Here is a 21,218-nt window from a genome sequence, read left to right on the forward strand (position 1 = left end):
GTAGGTGTGCTGTGATTTTCAATGTTCGCTGTGATGTGTGATATGTGTTTTATGATGACATGTGTGCTCTTCTTTCATATGCAGTCATAGTAGGTGTGATGTAAGCTCTTATGCAATATCTGATCATGAAAAATAGGATGTCATATAAGCCTCTATTTGATGTGATGTGCAGGGTTATGTATTCTGCAATGGCATGTCTGATTTGATGTGGGTTATGTGCCATGTAGTGTGATTTCATGTGTAATGTGATGTTCATTATGTGTGATGTGATGTTCTTTCAGATATTATGTGTGATGCTGTGTACCTGTCCTAACATGAGGGCTACAGACGTTGTGTCCAGCTCCCCAGTTTACGCCAATTGATCTCACACTCGCTCTGTTCACAGGAGTCTCCGCCCTGACCCATGCACTAGGCCACGAGCAGGGGAGTTGCTAGGTCTGGAAAAGACCAGGGGCTAAGCTGATGTCGGAACTGTTGAGACTGTGGCCTAACTAGTCCTTTGGGTGTAGCTCCTGAGATTCTATCCGGGGCTAAAACCAAAAGATCAGGGGCTACAGCCCCCTTATCCCCCCCTAGCAACGCCCCTGGCCACGAGTAATGCTTCCAGCCAACATGCAAGTCACCTCCAGGAAGAAGGTGTAGCAGGCAGGTAGGCTGCTAGGGTCAGGAGAATGATGGCTGCAGAATTGGCCTTCTTCGTTCTGTGGAGGTCAGAGAGACGTTGCTGCAAACAAGGCTTAATTCAGTCCGTGGAGATGCTCACTTGATTGTTGAAAGGAATTCTCTAGGCAGGGACTGCCGCCTGCAGGGCTCCAACAGAACCCCCTTTCCAGATCACTATCAGGGGGAGGGGCAGCATCAGGGACTTTCGACTTTTTCATTTGAAATGGGCTCCAGGCCCCTGTGTTGTATTAGAAGCACTCCCTTAATGCTGTACATCAAACAGCAGTGCGCATAGCCAAGGCTGCCTTTCCTGACACCCTAACTGACAGCCACCTCACAGTATCCAGCAGGGCAGTGCACTACATTCAACACTGATTGTCTTTCCACATGCCGCTGGATTGCCAATATATTAGCCTTTCAATTCCGCTGATCATCCAGCGTCCTCTGGCCTTGATCCCCTCTTTGTTTTTCCAACTCTTTCCTCTTTCGCTCATTGTTGTGTGCCCGCAGTGCCGGTCGTTAGCCCCCTCCTTTTTGCTTCTTCACTAAAGTCTGGCCATTGTGGCAGATTTCTGAGTAGGCATGGGATACAAATGAACTGGCGCCCCTCCCTCCCCTGCGCTCTGTTCTGTTGTCTGACACATCACCTGGATGACAAGTGACTGGTGCCTAGGTGGGGTTTCGGTTGGTAGCTGTCTTGTGGTGTTGAGGTGTGATTGTGTATGTTTGTTTTCCTTGTCTGGGGTTAAGGCGTTGTGACGTGCGTGCGGTTTGTGGTGCTGTAGAGGTATGGTTGTGTTTAGTTCAGAGTTTGAGAGGATGTATGCAGAGCGGTGAATTTTTAGTATGGTTAGTTAGTGGAAATACATTTCCTACCCTCAACATTCCGACTAAATGAGACCATGTCCCTCCCCCTGTAGGTCATTCCAGTGTGAAGCAATTACCACCCCCACACATTCCTCCAGGAGAGACGCGTTCCCTATCACCCGCACTCCATCCGTGTGCAGCACAGGTTCTGCCCCCGAGCCCAGTCCTTTATTTGTATTATTATTATTTTTTTATTCAAAAAAAGAAATAGTGTTTGTCAGTTTACATTGAAACTTTTCACACTAATTTATCAAATACATAAAACATATGCATTAATGTAGTTTATACAAAAGACTAAAGTAACTACGCAAAAGTAAACAATCATAACGTTCATAGACAGCAATTTATGCCTTTAGTTCAGACGTTTCATGTTGGGTGAGGAAGACTGGCTCCCTCCACTGGTTCAACTAAGGTAATCAAGTTAGGTATATCAGGGAACTACCTTACGTAAATTAATGTGGACTTAATCATCCCAAACCATGCACCAATCACGTTCCCCCTGTTGCATTGTCCTGTTAAGCTCCGAAAAGATCTTTAACAATAGTTTAGTCAGAGCTAAATCAGGGCTTGATTCGAGGTTAACATTGCCCTACCCCATAAACAATTATTCAAAACCTGAGAAATTGAGTGAATAAACGGATCCAAATGAGTTATCCTCTCTTTCACAAGTACAGGACATTCCATCAATAAGTGGAAAAGAGATTCCAATGGGGGCTGCCCACACAAGCGACAGCCACGAAGTTCCTTGGGCAGGCCTATTTTAGAACCAATGACCTCTAGCATAGGAAGACAATTAAGATGACATTTCAGGTACCACTCCTCCCTGTGTTTCTGGGACAGAAATGTGGATAGATAGGATCTGAGCGTATCTGAGGGAAGGAAGAAGTTATTTTTCTCTTTGAACAACTTCAACCTTTACAGATCCTCAAAATCCATTCTCTTGTCCCAACGCTTGATTGTCCTGGACGTACTGGACTCTGAATACATAAGGAAAACGAAAATAATTTGTTGGAAGGTTAGACATCTCTTATGGAATCGGGTCATAAAGGGACTTGAGTCAAGCCTTTTTGGTAAGCAATCATACAGATAAACCCCAAAGTGGGTTTTTCAGACTACAGTAGTTTATATAAGCAGGACAGACTTCTTTTTGTATACTTTGCCCACCAGGAGGTCAGGCCCAATTCCACTGTAATGACACTGATTGGGACTGCATTGCGAAGACCCAGAACTGATTTTCAGATTTTCCTTTCAAAACAGTCCAAGAATTTCCTGTTCTTAAATGCAATCAACTCGCAACCGTACAAGATCATTTCAGTTACCTTTAGCTTGTAAAACTCTATTAACGTAGCCAGAGAGTATGCGCACAATTCGTGTTTTAACACCTTCATTATTGAAATGCAAGATTACATTTTCCCCTCCATTTTCTATTTTTGGATTTTAAATTGGGCTTTTGTTGATATAGTAAAGCCCAAGTAGCCTATTGAAGCTACCCTTGCAACAGGGACCTTATTCAATCTCCAAACATACGGTCTGTTTTTTAACCTAGTGTTGTATGTCACTAAATAGGATTTCAAAGGATTAATCATCATCTGATTGTCTCTCAAATAACTTTCAACTCCATCTAAGAGCCGTTGAAGTCCTGCCGGCCTATATTCCAGCAGTGCAAGATTGTCAGCATAGGCAATAATATTCATTGTAACATCCGACCCTTTGGGGGCGCAACCCTTTCAAGGTTTACTTTCTTCCCATAAGACAGACAACTAAAGATTAAAGAGGGTGGGGGCTAGAAAGCACCGCTGACACATTCCCTTCATTACTGGTATGTCTCTAGACAGGTCTCCCAAGGTGTCAATCTGACGTTCATAGAGTTTCCAGTAACTGAATCATATGCATGAGACCCAGATTAATGCCCCACTTAGTTAGTTTCCGCCATAGGTTGGTGATATCGATATTATCAAATGTGGATGATAAGCCAATCGCAGCCACGTATAAAGATTTGGCAAAGTTCCCACCTATGTTGGAAGTACATGTACGGAGTGCTAAGGCACTCATTAGGGTCCCAACGGCTTTTCTGAACCTTGTTTGTAACAGACTAAGTCGCTTAGTGGACTCAGCCCAGGTATGTAAATCTTTTAATGCTAATTTCGCAAAAAATGTTGATGAGTCAATTAGAGCGATTGGAAGGTGGCTTGATGGATCGGCTCCATCACTTCTTTCGAATATGGGAACCAATATGGCTATTTTCCAAGAGCTAGGACAGTTTTCTCTGACAGCAATATGCAAAAAGAGTTTGAATAGGATATCCGCCCATAATATGGGATCACATTTAAATATTCTTTTTACGACTCTGTCCGGTCCACTAGCTCTGGAGTTATTCAGTTCCCTGATTCCCAACTCAATATCTGATTTATCAAATGGGACCGTCCACCTAGGTACCGTTAATGCATTAGTTAATGCATTAGTTTCAGGATTTACGGGTTGATCAGAAATTGCTCTGAATTTACTGGTGAGCTATGCTACCGAGACACACAACAGGACCGCATCTTAAATGGGAGCCGCAGGTGTTGTTTAAAATTCGCAAAATTGAGCATGTGTCTTTATTTACCAGTTCCTTAAATAGAAGCTGATTTGTATTAATATATTGCTGAATTCTGTATGATTTAAGCCATCTATGAGCCTTCTTTAGCATTTTATTCCCTTTGTAGTTTCGTCCCTATTTAATAATACAGAACTTTTAATCAGCAATTTGATCGATCTCTGCAGCTCACTTTTTTTATCACTTATTTCTATATCAAACCGATTTCTGTGGCCGGAAGAAAAGGGAGTGCAAGAGAACTTACTCTGTTTAATGGGTGTTTTTCCCAATTTAGATAGTAAGCTTGGAAATTCGTTTGGACATGAAAGTGTATCTTTTCCCTCATTGGATAAGGCAGCCCACCATCTTCTTAATCTGCTAGTCACTTTGTTGCTATTGCCAAATTGCAGGATTTTATTGTTTTCCCCCATCACAACTAGATGTTGTGGACCTCCCGTTTCGACTACCTTTGTATATCCCACGCTAAGTGTCAGGTATAACATTGTGTGATCACTCAGGGGGGTATTTACTCTCTCGGACATACACCCATTCTCCATATATATGATCTTAATGAACAGATGGTCGATGATAGATGCTGCTACTGAGTTGTGCCAAGTCAGCACTTTCATCCATCGACCATCAAATAGCTGGTTCGCTTCAGAAACCCCCATCTAGAGAAGAAAGATGACCAAGCTCTGTCATGAGGGCTCCTTTTTCCTACGCCACAGGGTTGTAAAACAGAGATAACTTTGCCCTCATCAACTAAGTCCAGTCAGCCTCGGTAAGATTGCAGTCACAGTTAAAATCACCTCCTACAATAATTTGACTATCTATATATTGCATTTGCCAATTTATCAGTTTTAGTAATGTTACTATGTCTGATTGAATGGAATTAAAGTCGATGTTTAATATTAAGATATGTGAAATATTGTTGTCATTGCAGTCATTGCACTGATTTCAGAGGCCAACAAGGCCTCTAAAGGACATTTCCAATTGTGTAGGGAGCGATCTTTGCTGATCGTTGTAGCAGTTAGTAAGTTAGCAGTTAGTAAACCTGCCATTGGTTGCCCACGTGGACCTTTGTCAGTCTATTGTTCAGAATAAACGCTTCAAACACTGGACAAGCGGTCAACCATGTCTCTTGAAATAAGATAAAATCATATTTGTTCAAGGCACTAGATATTTCTCCCTGAGCAAATGAACTATGGCCATGTGAGTTCCAACTCAGAATAGAAGTCTTAGAAGCCTGGTCTGGAGGCTGGGATCGACGGAAGGGCATTGGAGAGCCACTCACATCCTGATGAGGACTGATCTCTATAGGCATGCCACTTTTGATCGTTTTCTAAGTAGCAGCTCACTGTCAAATTATTGCGGGAATGTTTCAACAGATCTTCTAATTGTTGAACGTAGTAGCTTTCAAACCCTTTTAGCAAGATGTCTGTCTGGTGATCATACACAAGTTTCTCAATTAATTTGGAAGACAAATTGACAGCCCATTTCCCCTTACAGAATTTGTCAAATAAATGAACACATTCTATGTCAAAGAATGCAATAGAACTTGGTTAGGGCTCTGATGAAAGTAGCTGTAGAATGCTAGATCTGTTTAAGGGGAGATTGCGCTCCTCTTCGAATACTGACTCAAAAATGATCGGTTGCAGCGAGTGTCTGATCTGTTTCTAGTCTGTACTTTACCCATCTTATTCACATTTGGCTCGCTGGATCTGTGAGCTGGTACGGGCACAACGTCCTTAGTTCTATTTCCTTCTAGAGATCGAGTGGCTGTAAACTTGTTGTTATGATCAAAGTTAGTGCCAGTCAAACTGGTGACCAGAATGTTTCTAGATCTTGTGCGCTGAGAATTCCTGTCGAATTCATAGATCGTGCTCGTCTGAGTAGAAGACATGAAATCTGTAGGACAGGTTTCCGATAGAACAGTCTCAGCCAGTCCTCCATCTTGGCTGCCGTTGCTTATTATTTTGCACTCCTGGAATGGGATTCTTTGAGGACTTATTTAGGTTTGTTGATGCTGTACTCTCAGTGTCAGTGACTGTTCCAGCTAACAGTCCTTTGCCAGGGCTGTCAATGATGGTGATTATGGTCGGAGCCCTCGCCTCTCCCTGCTGATCTGTTCTTAACAGCGTATAAGATTTTATGTAAACATGTCTTTGATCCTTTGTTGCTGCCTGAAAGTCCTCTTAATATTCTTAGATTTTTTTCTTCATGGCAGTTGTCACTAAATCCCGCCTTTTACGAGTTAAAGGACTATTGGGTAAGTATTCGTTTAATTGGGTCATAGGAGCTGCTTAGTAGCCAGTATTAGAGGTAATTAGAGGTATTATTGACGCAACCTCCCAACCTCAAGTCACCATCTTTGGTCCTCCCAGAGACGTTCACGGTGGTGTCAGTTTCAGGTTGATTACAGATTCCTGCCATCAATAATGCGCAAATGTAATTTTAGGTGGCAGAGTTCACCCTACAGGCGTGTATGAAGGATTGCAGGATGATGTTCAAGGCTGCTCGCGAGCTCATACGTGAGTCAGAGGGGTCCTTGCAGGAGGAGGCATCTCCTTTGAACAGAAGAGAAGAACGGTCTACCCTGGCGGAGGAATCCAAGCCAGGATCACAATCGTTATTTGTAGAGTCAGGAATAGTGTTAACATCCTGGGTATTAAATAGGCCCAGGGACATGCGTAGTCTGTCCTTAGCTCTTTCAATTGCTTTGATTTCATTCTCAAGACTGACACAGTCATTTAAAAGGGAAATACTCATTCTATGTTCTACTTCGCTAAGGACCCGACCTGAGATTTCACAAACAGTATTGCATGCCGCTAAGGCTTCCACCATTGAGAGATGCACCGCTTGGCTGTACGCTTTATTTTTTCTGTTGTGGGAAGAAGATTGTGATTTTCCCCTGTCCTGTCTCTGAGGGGATTTCCCCGTTTGGGCCAGGCTAACTGTCATCTCCTTGACAGGCAGTGTTACCCCCGCACTCCTCAGGCCCTTCTTAGGGGTGGCCGGAGAGTGTCTCCCTAGCGGCGTGAATTTCTCAAAGGAATACGACTTGAACGCGTCTAGAGTCGGGCCGCTCGCGTGTCGATTCGCAGAAATAACAGCGGTTTAACAAGTCAGGCAGTCACAAGGGACGGCGAGGAAGTTATGAATACAAAGCACAATCCGCCCGCGAATGAGAGAAAGCCTTGAAGGCACGCAGAGAAAAGACCACTCACCTTAGATGTCCCAGGTCGTCCATAATTGATTGATGTGGCCCTTAATGGGAAGCTTACCGTCTCGTTAGTATCGGTAAGTAATTCTAAAGTACTGCATGGATTCTTAGTGTCGCAGTCCCCAGAGGAATCCCTGTAAACACACAAAAATACAACTCAATATCCTGTAATCCGTGGGTATAAAGATGACTACCTGCCAATAAAATACTGGCTGGTATGAATTTACCATCTACAATGTATGAAAAAAGCTCTCATAGAGACTTACTTCAGACATCATGCTTAAGCAAGTTGGTGCTTCCTTAGTCTTATGGTGCTGTTTTATTTTCAATACATCTTGCCGCTATCTGGGCTTGTAGTTATTCTCTGCAACATAAATATTGAACCGGGTTCAGTGTGATGACAACGGTGGTACTCAAAGTGAGATTAAGGATAGCCCTTATCTCTTGGTGTATAATGGATAATTGCTTTTACCAGCCTTAAAAAATAGGGTAAGCAAATCCAGAATCATAAATATATTAAATATTAGCATACATCGTAAAGGTATAAGGTATACAGTACTGTGGGGTAATTCTCATCTAAAGCTTCTCGTGTTTAAGTGGCACATAAGGAGGTATTTCTCTAAACTACAAGTCAGACGGTTCCTATGGAGCGGCGGTGTACCACTGGATAAGGCAGGGAGCGAGGGAAATATCTCAGCTACCTGGGGTTCAGAGAAAAGAGGCTCCATTGCGGCTCAGCTGCTCCTCCGCACTGTGAAACAGCAAACTAGCGACCGTTGCTGTGGCAGCTCGCACGCTAAGAGCTCTGCGTTAGGTTTAACTGCGCGTGCATGATAGTGATTAGCATTCCTCTCTGCGCAGATAGCCATGCCGTAAAGTACAGTGCTAATCGTGCATAGTGTTGGACTCACATTTAGTCATATGTGACTCGCGGGGTAAGTAGACGTTAGGGGGGGGACAAAAAGGAAGTTATTGTTGAAAAGGTTTATCTGGCTTGCGCGTAAGGAATTAATGCGCATGTGCGGTAGCTATATATGCTGTATTACGTGGAGATTGTTAGCGGGCAATCCCGCCGCCCCCGTGAGCCCCCCCACCCCCGTGTACACAGAGACACACGGAGACCGATGCTGTTCGTGTGGGCTCCCCGGTGGCTCTGCTGCCGCCGGGCGACGCCCCTTTATTTATATGGCACGCGACGGAGTGAACGTCACTCCGTCGCGTGCTTGCCCTTAAAGGGGCCACGCCACACTCCTCCTTTTCCATAACAACAAACACAAAGGAGGATACAATTGTTCTACTTTCTACAGCACTCAAAACTGACTAATCACTACTTCGCAGCATGCACATTAGGAATCCCCCATTTATTAGCAACCACCCTGGATCCCCCAGCGGTGCCTTCACACGGTCCGGCGACCCATCGCCACCATGACCCCAGATCAGTCCGTCACATAGTCACTCATGTGGGCAGGTTTCCCACGCCCTGTTCTCAGGGGGTACCTCCTGCCACTGTCCCTTACCGGAGTACTTGAGTCGGTTCTTCCGCTAACATGCGAGTCCATGGTGGGGACATCTCCTCCACTCTCGTCGGGTGGTTCTTCGCCAGCCTCTCCTCGATTCGCTCCTGGTTCACCCAGTCTCCTAAAGAAACTGGCATTTCTGGTCACCGACGATGTCCCATCTGATGCAGTCACCATAGACCCCTTCACCGCCACAACATCCAGGGGGGCGGGCTCATATGTGAGGGAGAGCTTGCCCTGCGGATGACGGTTCCTCACTAATACCTCATCCCCTGGGGCAATGTCGGGCGGCCTCAGTCCTCTTCTCATGTTCTCCGCCCGAGTTCTTGCCAGCCGATCTTCCTCCACCTGCTCATTGTCAATGATGGCGGGCTCTCGGGCCCCTACCTCAGGTACGACATCCCGAGGGCACCTCTGGAAGAGGGCCTCCGCCGGTGCTACCCCCGTCGATGAATGGGGAGTGGTTCTGTATCCCCGTAGGAACACATACAGGGCCCTCTGCAGACATTCACCCTTGCCTTGGGCGATCCGGAACACCTTGTTAAGGGTGCGCATCATGCGCTCGGCCTCCCCGTTTGCCCGGGGCCAGAGGGGTGTGACCTTCCTGTGCTGAATGCCATAGTTCTTTAAAAGTTCAGCAAAACTCTCACCCTGATACGGTGCTCCATTGTCAGTGCACACAACCGATGGAAGGCCATGGGTGGCGAAGATCTTTTCCACGGCGATCACCACGTCACCAAACGCCAGCGACTCTACAAATTCCACCTCCGGGTATCGCGACCACTCGTCGACCATCACCAGGAAGTGCGTCCCTCTAGATGTAGAGCCGAAGTCAGCATGTACTACTTCCCATGGCTTGGTTCCCCTAGGCATTGTCTCAATGGATGGATCCCGCCGGGCTGGGGATGCGGCCTGACACCACAGACACGAGGCCACAAACTCTTCTACCCTCCGCTCTAGCTCCGGGAACCACACCTTCTGGCGAAGCCTAGCCTTTGTTTTGGGCGCCCCTTGATGGCCCTGGTGGGCGAGAGCGATTATCTGTGGGATCTTCGTCTGTGGCACCACTATTCTGTCGCCTCTCAGCAGGAGTCCCGATTCCGAGAATGCAAGCTCTTCCCGCACCTTCCAGAGCTGTTCCAGTGCCACTCTGGCTTCGCATGTTCGACGGTCAAGCGCTTCCAGCACCGTCTTCCACGCACCTTGTTGCATGGCCAGTCTTAGAATGGCGAAGCACTCGTCATCCTTCGATGCCAGCTCCAGCTCTTCCACCTGCACGGAGTTGGGGGTGGCAGACTCAACGACGAGACGAATGTATTCATCAGCCTCCTCCGCGGACACAGACGCCCAGGCATCCCCACATGGGTGACGTGACAGATAGTCTGCAGCGTTGCTTACCCCAGGCCGATACACCAGTGACACGCCGTATTCAAGCAGGGCAAGCATCCAGCGCTCTATCCTTACTGGTGGTCTGGAGGAGGAGCCCGCCATGATGGGTAGCAGTGGTTTGTGGTCAGTGATGACAGTCACAGGACGCCCTAAAATGTATAGGCGAAAATGCCTGCAACCCCACAATACTGCCAGGGCCTCCCTCTCGATTTGCGAGTAGCGTTGTTCAGTATCCGAGAGTGCCTTGCTCGCATAGGCTATTGGCCGAACTTCCTGCTCGCGCCCCACTTGAGTGAGGACCGCCCCCAGACCATAGGGACTGGCGTCCACGATTATTTCCGTCTGCAGGCTAGGGTCAAAGAACGCCATGGTGTCCTCTGCCGCTAGGGCACCCCGGATGTCATCAAATGCCGCCTGCTCGAGGGGCCCCCACTGCCACACAGAGTCTTTCTTTGTTAAAGATCTTAGAGGCTCAGAGCGGGACGCTAGATTCCTAATGAAGCGGCCACAATAAGTGACCATGCCCAAAAAGCTCCTCACCTCAGCGACATTTTCAGGTGGGCGGGCCTCTCTAATGTCCTTCACCTTCCGGGGATCGGGTGACACCCCATCTGCCTTAAACACGAACCCAAAGAACTCAATTGTTGTCCTGAGGAATTCGCATTTCTCCTTGTGTAAGGTAAGTCCCAAAAGACGAAGGCGCTCAAATGTCTTTGCAAGGCGGGCCATATGTTCTGCCTCAGATTTGGAGTGTACTAAGATGTCGTCACTGATGTTGATGACCCCATCCAGATCTGCTAGTGCCCCTCTTATGATATTTGAAAAACTTCCGCTGCAGAGGACACCCCAAAACTCAGCCTCTTATACCGATACAGGCCCCGATGGGTGGTGAAGGTGGTGATGTATCGGGACTCAGGGTGCAGAACCACCTGATGATACCCTGCCCTCAAGTCCAACTTGGAGAAGAACCTCGCCCCCTGTAATTCTGCAATGATGTCGTCCATGGTGGGGGTTAGGTGTCTCTCTCTTTTGATCGCCTTGTTGGGCAGGCGCATGTCGACACAAATCCTTACTGCATCTGGTTGTTTGGGCTTTCGTGCGACGACAATGGGTGAGACCCAAGGAGTGGGGCCTTCCACCTTCTCAATAATGTCAAGCTGGACAAGGTTATCCAATTCCTGGTCTACCAGATCTCTGAGGTGAAATGGTATGCGCCGGTGCTTCAGAGCCACAGGTTGTATGGACTCATCAATGTGCAAGCGGACTGGTTCCCCCACCAACTGTCCAATGCCTTCAAAAAGGGATATGTGCTTCTCCAGGAGCTCCTGGATGTCGTCCAGATACACGTTGTATGCAAATGTCACAATCCCCAAAGCTTCAGCAGCTGCGCAGCAGAGGAGCGTGTTGGTGCTCACCGGCGTGACGTAAAACCTTGCCCGAATGCCTGAGTTGCCATATTGAGTGTCAGCCACAAACACGCCATCCAGTGGGATTGGATGGTTGCCTCCAAATGTGAATATGCGCGCTCTCGGTACCGCCAGCGGTGGTGGTGCCTGCATGGCATCATAGTGTTGCCTGGCCATCACGTTCACGGACGCCCCCGTGTCCACCAACATGGGTACTGAATCTCCATTGACCAGCACGTCACATCTGGGCTGTCTCTTGGAATGCGATTTCAGCATTTTTATGCATGACACGAAGAAAACATTCTCTTCATCTTCTTCTTCCTCCTCACCTTCTTGAGGGGGTCCATCGTCGGCCTGGTCCACCTGGGCAACGTTGGATGTTCTCTGGGGGCGGAAAGAGCCAGCCCGGACAGGTCCCCTGGGGACCATTTTCGGGACCGTCGATCTGCACACTCTTGCAAAATGGTCTGTGCCCCCACATCGTCCACACTTCACTCCCGCTGCTGGACAGTCTGCTGGGTGCGGGAGGTCATATCCACACTTTAGGCACGAGGACTGCGCCACTTGGGGCCGTGGACCTTGAATATTCATGGGGCGTCTTGATCCGCGACCTCTTCCGACTGCGCATACCTCTTCCACCCTACCAGGGCGCACACCCGCTTCCATCCTTGATGCCCGCAGCTCCGACACCTCGTGGCACCTCCCCAGTTCTAGGATGCGGGGTAGTGTTATACCAGGCTCACGCAGGATTTGACGCCTCAGCTTACCAGAGGAACAGCCCTGAATGAGGTGGTTGCGAATCATATCCTCAGGGTCATTCCAAGCACAAGGTGCCGCCAGCCTGCGCAGCCGCCCATAAAACACATCCAAAGTCTCGTCATCTTTCTGTCTGGTGTTGCCCATTAGGAAACGTTCGTAATCCACATTGGCCATGGGCAGGAAGTGATTGTGGAGCGCAGTTTTGGCAGCATTAAAAGACCCATCCGCCGGTTGCAAAGACAAGAAGATCTCATGCACAGCAGGGCCTGCAGAATATAGGAGAGTGGCCAACTTACTGTCGTCACTTGTCTCCATCGTGGCCCTAAAGTACATTTCGAGCCTGTCCATCCACATCTTCCACCTCTGTCCTAGGCTTGATGGCGTGCCCGTGACATCAAACTCTGGCATTGGCTGTAGGGTACCGGGAGGTCTCTGCAATGGTCTTGGTGGAAGGGCAGGCAGGGGTTGGGCTGGAGCAGCAGCCTGCTGTTGGGCCCCGGCGGCCGCGGCACCTTGATCCATGGTGAATAGCGCACAGGCACCCCGTGATGGGGCCGCAACTTAGACACCAAACACACCCAGTACCTTGATGAGGATTCCAGCCCCTCAGGTGATTCAGATGATGTCCAGGTTCGAGGGTTTTCCAGGCAAATGTAGGACTACCAGGTTCCAGACTTCAGCCGGTGTAGGATGGAAGAATCCAAAAATTGAGCAGGGTAGGCCCCAGTGTACATCCAGTAGGCCTCCAGGTAGCTCCACCCTTAAACTCGGATGAAAAACAGTGAAAATGCAAATGACTTGCATTTCCACCAGCACGTGTTGCAAGCAGTGACTGTCCGCCACTGGAATATCCAAAAATTGGGTCCGGATCTCTCACGGATGCTTCGTTATGAAGCCGCGAGTTTCCGAGGCCTTGTCGTCAAAATGGCCGCCGGCCACGCGTGTCTCTCCCCTCTCCGCGGCCAACATTCACGGATGCGCTCACACGCGATCATCTGCGCAATGCGAAAATGTTGCCACCTGTCCCAGGGATGGATCCGACCTCGTCGCCATTGTTAGCGGGCAATCCCGCCGCCCCCGTGAGCCCCCCACCCCCGTGTACACAGAGACACACGGAGACCGATGCTGTTCGTGTGGGCTCCCCGGTGGCTCTGCTGCCGCCGGGCGACGCCCCTTTATTTATATGGCACGCGACGGAGTGAACGTCACTCCGTCGCGTGCTTGCCCTTAAAGGGGCCACGCCACAGAGATGAGCATATTGTTCAGAAGATGCTACTTTGACAAAGTGTTGCAAACCCATACAATCGTATCAGTCTCGAGAGCAAGCGTGTGCTTGAAAAGTGCGTGGTCAGCCCTAGCGGTATGTTGCAAAAAAAGGGGTTTAAACTCCGAGACCCGTTGCTATGAGAACCGGACACGCTTTTGGCAGATCTGGAATCTGAATGCGCATGCGATTGAAACAATGCACTAATCTCGAGTGGATCGCGCAAAACTGTTATTAGATTGTCAAGTACAGGATTTATTAGAGCAAGTGCATGTTGGGCCCTAGAAAATAAAGAGGGTACAGGAAGTCAAGCGGGCACTAAAAGAAAGAGCCAATCAAAGCAGAAGTGCTTGGAGGTATAAGAGTATGCTGCGGTTTAGAAGTGAATTGGGGCCTCCCTGTACAGCGCTTATATGGCAAAGCAAGGCACAGAGGGCACTAGATACAAGGGAGCCAATCATAGTCCAAATTGAAGGTTATATAACCTGCAGTCCCACTGGTGGTCTTCAAAGGTTAGATTGAGCCGAGATATAAAATCGAAGTTGTACAAACGAAATTATAAGGCACTAGCGGCCAAGAGTCTTTACTGGATGTGCACACATATGTTTGTTATGGCAGGTAATGTAGCCTACCATCTCAGGGGCTAGTTTGGTGAGGGGTCAGACCAGTCACAGATGGTTTTGGGGAGCCCTTGGTGTGGCACTCATAAGTAGAAATATAGTTAGGCATATTATTTAATAAATACACTCCAGTCAATGTTTTCATTCAGTCCATGGGGGTAACTTTTCGTTAAGAAGATAATTTTTTGTTCTTGTACACTCAGCTTATGTTTATCACTGTTAGCGTCTTGGGTTTGTTCAATTTTCATGACTACTGTCCACCTTAATTCTTCAGGCTTATGTCCCAAGCTAGTAAAGTGACCCACTAGTGGTGCATTGATGGTATTGTTCCTAATGCAGCATTTCTGTTCACCTATCCTGACCTTTATTTTCCTTTTGGTTTTGCCGATGTATAGCCTATTACACGGGCACCAGATAGCATACACTACCATCATTGAGTTTCAATTTGTCAGGACTCGTTGTTCCCATCTCTTGTTAAGGTTCAGATCAATATCTTTAGACCTAGTGGTTTGTGCACAACAAATACAATGTCCATAAGTGCTATGTCCTGTAGTTCTAGACAAGCCCCAACTCTCGGTTAGTGTAGGTTGAACACTAGGCTTAATGGCCACATCATTTCTGGTGACTAGTTCCTTCAGGTTTTTGCTCCTACGAAAGGCGCATTTAGGTGTTAGCAATGGACAGTCACCCTTTTCTAGTATATGCCAGTTGTTTCTCACAATCTTAGAAATGCCATTAGATAGTGGGTTATAAGTGCTAACAAACACAATGTTATCATTATTCATTTTTTTCTCTCTGCATTAATGTAATGTGGGTTAGCAGGGATGGTTGAGCTTGATGATCATGTTTTCTCCCTCTGGGTTTCATTGGGACCGAACCAAGCCTGTAGCTGGGTGTCAGGTGGGGTTTTCCACCGAGGCGCCAGTCGAGAGAATCATCAGCGGCGGGCCTAGCAAAGCAGGCAGTTGCAGAGTACCCATGTCACAGATTGATGGTGCCGCTTGAGGACCTCTGGTAGCACTCAGCAGTGGGTAAGTTGCTAAAGGCTCTCTAGAGAGGCATGGCACATTTTCAGTACCTGCTCATTGTGGAGAACAGTTGCCGGGAATTGCTTATTGCACAAGCCCAGGCATCAGCGCTTTAAGTGGGCCAGGACCTGCCTGGGTTCAGCCCTGGCAGTCTCCAAATATTGCCCTAGAGCCATGGCTCTACCAGAGCTCTTCTAACTGACCTCCCTTACCAAATGTCTTTAAAATGTTGAGTTGCAATACTCCTCTTTGCCAGTAGATGTCCCCTCCTGTAATGTTTAGAAACACAACATCAGTAAAATAAATGTGAAATTAGGTACATTTCCAACAGGAAAGGGAAATTATAAGAGAATACATTGTTTGATTTTTACCACACTTTGTATTAAAGTATTAACATTACAATAACTTTAATTAGTATGTATGAATAATGGATTTACTTCAGAAGAACTTTGGGATTGCAGGGTGTACTGACCCCGTTTGATTTGATGTTCTGTTTCATATTTGAATATATTAATTTTGGCCAACACTTTAACCATATTTAAATACATCTTTTAAACCAGAATTGTTGTCCTTTTATAGCACATGTGTAAACTTGATTGGCTATGTTAAGTCATTCTTTTAATTACTCAGGCCACTCCTCCTTTAAAGCTTTATTAGCTACTTGGGATTTGAGGCAGAGCAGGACCCTTTTTAGGCCCCATCGCCAAATATTGCACCACGACACATTAGAGCCCCCGCCCCGTCCCCTCAATTTCTGGGGCTCCTAAATGTCTAGGTGTGGGGCGTGAGTGAAACCCACAGTGGTCCCTGATTGGACCACTGCTGGCTGTTTGAATGGTGCAGATCCTTACCATTGGTGGACTTGGACTTTCTTTCAGCCAGGATTTTGGATAAGAAGACTCCTGCAGCCATTTCTTCAAATCAGCGTTGGAGCCAAGTATCCTGTGTAGAAGAGCAGCCGGCTGAAGATCCGTGATGACTCCCGAAGAGGCCCAGCATCCCTTCCTGTGTTTTGTCCGGTGAAGCCCTGCTGGACTACCTGATCTGCGAAGGCCCTGAGTGGTGCTTCAAACTTTGGGCTGGTGGGACCAACCAGTCTCGATGCATTCTTGAGGATCCAGTCCTCCTGAGCCTTTGGAAATGTCCCTGGACCACCCGGTGGACTGACCAGCTCTCCAGTGGGCTACCTCAGTAGAATCATCACCGAACTTCGGTGATTGCCAGCTTTTGCCACAAGTCGCCTTCCTGCCACGTTTCAGCATCCCAGCTTCGAGGGATCCTGTACTGGAAGGCTGCCTTCGACCGCAACTGTAGAGAGACCTGCTATCATCGCTGTGTGGTGACCGTCAGTGTAGTCACTTCCCTGTCTCCTGTGAAGTGTCCAAAAGAGTCCTGCATCGGCAAATCCTGCTTGCCTTCTTTTAACAGGGGTTGCACCCTGCACCAGCAGCCGACAGGAGAAATCCTCCGACCCACAACCAACAAACATCCTGCATGGGACCAAATGGCAGGAAAACCTACCTCAAGTGACGCCCAGTTGACCCATCTAGTCACCTGGGAAAATCGGAGTCAGGGGGTAAGTAATCACCATGCATTTACTTCCCCCTGTTCTCCTTAGAATAAACTTGGGTTATTCCATTCCATCGCTTTTTGATCATCGGATCTAAAAGCTTGCATCTAAAAGATAGGAATATAATTTTACTGACCAGTAACATTGTTGAAATATCTTCTGGAACATTTTCACCGCCACAAGAACTCGTCCTACATCTGTCCCCTATCCTAAGAAGAAGCTTTGTGACCTTTGGGCACAAGGCCCCATTCATCATAGGGATTGGACTTCTAAAGTTAGGATATTCTTGTGAACTGGCTTTTATTCTACTGCATCACTACTCACCTTCTCTTAGTTGCTTAAGTTATTGTATGCATTTCAACAAACCTAAATGTGACTGTATATATGTTTGATAATTGAGTATTTTGTGATAATACTCAGGGACGTCATTTAGGAGTCGCCAGAGGTCGCAACTGCAACCCCTGAGGTCTCCCTTGCGACCTCTAAAAAAAGAAAAAAAGTTTTTTTTTTTATGAAAGCTCCTGGGCTGTGGCACGCACCATGTGGCTCTTCACTTGAGTGGCTGGCTTTCTTGTACAGGAACCTTAAAAAAAAGAAGAAAAATAAGAACAGGAGTGCCACACGTCTAACACTTTTAGCACTGACCCTAAATAAGAAAGAATAGGAATACCAAATAATGTGTCTTTCTGGAAGTCTATACAATAATTGCTAGACTCATTAAATGTTTATTTCAGGCACACTTTAGGAGGTGAGTCACTGATTTAGTCTGTTCTTAAACGCCTCAACTCAGCCTACCATCCTTCTGAGGTCGATAAATGAGTACCAACACAGGTTGGGTGATATTAGGTGTATACTTTTTCTATATAAAGCGCTTAAGCATAAGTGCTATATAATAACACATCATTATCATTTGGCCTTGGATGTCTGCTTGCATTCATAGTAATTTGGTCATATGGACCTATACACACTGATCTTAACGATACATATGGTGATCCATTCTTGTATGAAATGTACATCACATTATATTGATATCGTAACCATATTTTTTTGTAGTGTACAATGCTATATGATGCCACTTCCTGTTTTGTCAATGGGTGGAAGGTCGTGTTCCATCGCTTCCCGCGATATCACTTCGGGAGGGGTCAAATGACATCACTTCCTGTGATGTCATCAGGGCTCAAGGGTCATGTGATGTCACTTCCGCTACCCCTGGCATTTTGGTGAAATGACGTCCCTGATAATACTACCTGTGTGATTTGGGACCTATTATAAATATAGTATTTGTGTACTTACCTGTCTAAATTAAATTATAGTGTGCTTCACTGTGTGACTCATTGTGGACCCCTGAGACTAAGCCTTGACCACTCTCCACGTAAGCCTTGATTGGGTTTGGCTAACCTTTCCCCATATCCCTGTTCACTGTAACTAGGGAGGCCTCCTAAACTCTGTCCACCAGGCCAGATTCCAGAAATCCATCCTAACAGTAATCTGGCAGTATCTGGTGTGACAAAGTAAGGTGGGGGTACCTGTGGGTTCCATCAAGTCACTGGTCTAGCATAGGACTTGGCACTATGGTCATTAGCCAGATGCACCTCACTTTGGCTGCCTGCATGGCCTTCACCATGGACCTTTTCAAATGTCCTCCTTCAGGTCTACCCTCAGCTGCCCCCTAGCTGGCACCTAATCCAATGTGTAACCTTGGCTGCCATTGTCAGAGGAACATGCCTGTCAGTCATCAGTTCCTGGCAGTCCTCTGTCGGGCACACTAGCGGGCACCACTGCATGCACTCCCGCTGAGGTCTGTGTGTAACTTGTTTCCTCGTTCATATTTCAGTATCGTGAACAACTACATGATGTGGAACCTGGTGCAGAAGATGGCCTCCAGCCTGGACACTCGCTTCGAAAGTGCTCAGGAGAAGCTGCTGGAGGTGCTGTACGGCACCAAAAAGGTAGGTTCGGGGCTAGTCTAATATTGTCTCAATACCAGGAGTTAGAGCCTATTCTTCTGCCTCTACTTGTGGGAATGGAGCCTCCCGACCCAATCCCTCCCAGTAGACTTAGGGAATTCTACTTCTTAAATCCTCCCAGACCCAGAGCTTTCCTACTGCTCTGAAAGGACTGGCAACTCGTCCCATCCATTGCACTGACCCCGGGGTTGTGTTCCTAGTTCAGAGGGGAGCTCCGGATCACGGTGGTGTGGGAATGTTTGAGAGTCGGTTTGGTTCTATACTTTGGGATTTGGCAACGTAGCAGGTTTATGCTTCTGGAATCTCTTGCGCTTTCAAAGTTGGTTATTAGGTTTGATGGCGAGCTTTGAAGATGATACAAGCTTCCCCTGAAGTTGCCACGCTCGGCCGAATCCTGTTGCAGTGGGAGGCATTTTCTCTTACTGGTGTTTGAGCACAAGAAATTAAGTTCCATCAGAAGTCAAGCTTGCTGAAAAATAGCCAACAGAAGTTCTATTGGGGGCAGGAGTCTCTACTAAGTAACTGGGAGGCCAAGCTCTTTTGTGGGGAGGAACAGCATCTTAATATGAGGATAAACCACTCCAGGGGAAGCATAGGGCTGGAGTATAAAGCAGACTGAAACATGGGTTGTATTACGGTTCTACGTTGATTCACCTAAGCAATATTAATAGTATTCACATTGGTTGAGTTAAAATAATCACCACCGTAAAAAAAATAAAAAAACAACAAATATATGTTAATGTTAATGTTAAAGGTCATTTGTACCGCGCACTATCACCACCGGAGTGGTCCCCTGGCGCTCTGGCGGCTCTGAAAGAGGGGGGGAGGGTGGGTTAGTGGGTGGAGGCTGGAAAAGTGCAAGATTGCAGTGATGTGCTGTTGGCAGCCTCAGCCCGGTGGTTCCGTCGGCTGGGCCTGGGGTGTATGCGGCCGGTAGTCGTCGTGTGCTGATGTGCGAGTCTATGTGTTTTTTTGTTTTGTTGTTGCAGTGTAGTGAAGTTCGTGCGGTTTGCTGCGCTAGAGGTTTGTGGTTGTGTTTGGTTTGGAGTTTGAGAAGTGTATGCAGAGAAGGAAATTGTTAATGGTATTCGTTAGTCATCTCTATCCTGGACTGAACCGGTTGGGCTCGTGTAATCTTACCCGACGGGATGCTTGTACACCCTGAGCCTCAGGAGGTACGTGCCGGTTTTTCCATTCGAGGCCGTTTGAGGATCTAGCTGTCCCCTCCGCCCGCTCCCTGAAATATATATATATATTATGCATTGGTCTTTCTTATAATGTGGGTTGCCCCTCTATGCTCCTTCCCTTTTCCCCTACCCCCTTGTCCTTTCCCCACACACCCACTCTCCATAATTCGGTGGGCGTTGGAAGTGATGACCATCTTAACTTGGGGTCACCCCTCCCCCCGTAGATGTCCCCCATGATGCCATTTGGATCTCATTGTTGATCCCTCCTGTGATCTGATTCATACTCTCCTGGGCTGAGCATAAGGGGGTACTCCAACTTAAGATGGTGGTCTCTTCCTACACCCACCTAGGTTTTGTTGCAATGAATCAGATTATCTTAACTCTGTCTTAACTAAAGGTTTTTTCTATGAATTTAAAGGGTTGTGTTAAGCAATATCGTTGCCAGGTCCCCCAGTCCACTGTCTTCCGACATGCACACAGTCCATGTTGCATCAATTACTAAAAAAAAGACTAGACACCAACTGGCCATGGCCACAGAAGTGGTCCGTATCCCACCACCTAGTAGCTAACCAGATCCCACCAGCCATGGCCTTCTGTCTTTGCCAGTGGCAACACCCTTTGGCTTTGTCCACTGTCTACATTGCAAATATTAGGCAAAAAGTCTTTGCCCCCAATAGGTTAAAATGCCATAGCCTTGGCCAGTGAGCCAGGCCTACACCTCCCTCACTGTTATAGGTGCTGGACACAGTGCACATGTTGCAACTTGGGTTACCTCAGCCATATAATATATGCACATTTTCATGTAGGCGTTAAACCCATGGATTCCTATCGAATCTGCCTATTCTTATCACCCAGTAAAAGCATGCAAATTCCATAGGAATCCATTGTAAAGGCTATTTGCAAAGCATAATTTTTTTGTTTTGTAAATGTTTACAATTGTAAGCAGGGGCCGGAGCAACAAGACGTACTAATATTAGGGGACCCCTGCATGAAATTAACTTTTTTGCAAAATGACCAACTGTTGTTTTAGCATACATTTTGGAAAGTGTTTTAAATGTATTGCAAAATTTCTGTGAAAATGGCCTACATGGATGAGATAACTAGATGGCAGTTTTTCATTTCTGAAAAGTCTTAGTTGCTTGCTGTAGTGCACCCTGGGAGATAAGCAAATAATTGTTTTCAA

General features: G+C 47.1%; 1 protein-coding gene across 1 annotated transcript in view; it reads left to right on the forward strand.

Moving 5' to 3' along the window:
- ECE2 (endothelin converting enzyme 2) overlaps positions 1–21,218 on the forward strand; it is a 513,778-nt gene that overhangs the window by 373,766 nt on the left and 118,794 nt on the right. Inside the window, exon 10 of the mRNA XM_069618808.1 lies at positions 18,716–18,830. Within this exon, the coding sequence (XP_069474909.1) occupies positions 18,716–18,830 (115 nt within the window). The remainder of the gene's footprint in view (positions 1–18,715; positions 18,831–21,218) is intronic.

The sequence above is a fragment of the Ambystoma mexicanum genome, chromosome 10 (assembly GCF_040938575.1).
Source record: "Ambystoma mexicanum isolate Mex_15411 chromosome 10, UKY_AmexF1_1, whole genome shotgun sequence".
NCBI classification, from domain to species: domain Eukaryota; kingdom Metazoa; phylum Chordata; class Amphibia; order Caudata; family Ambystomatidae; genus Ambystoma; species Ambystoma mexicanum.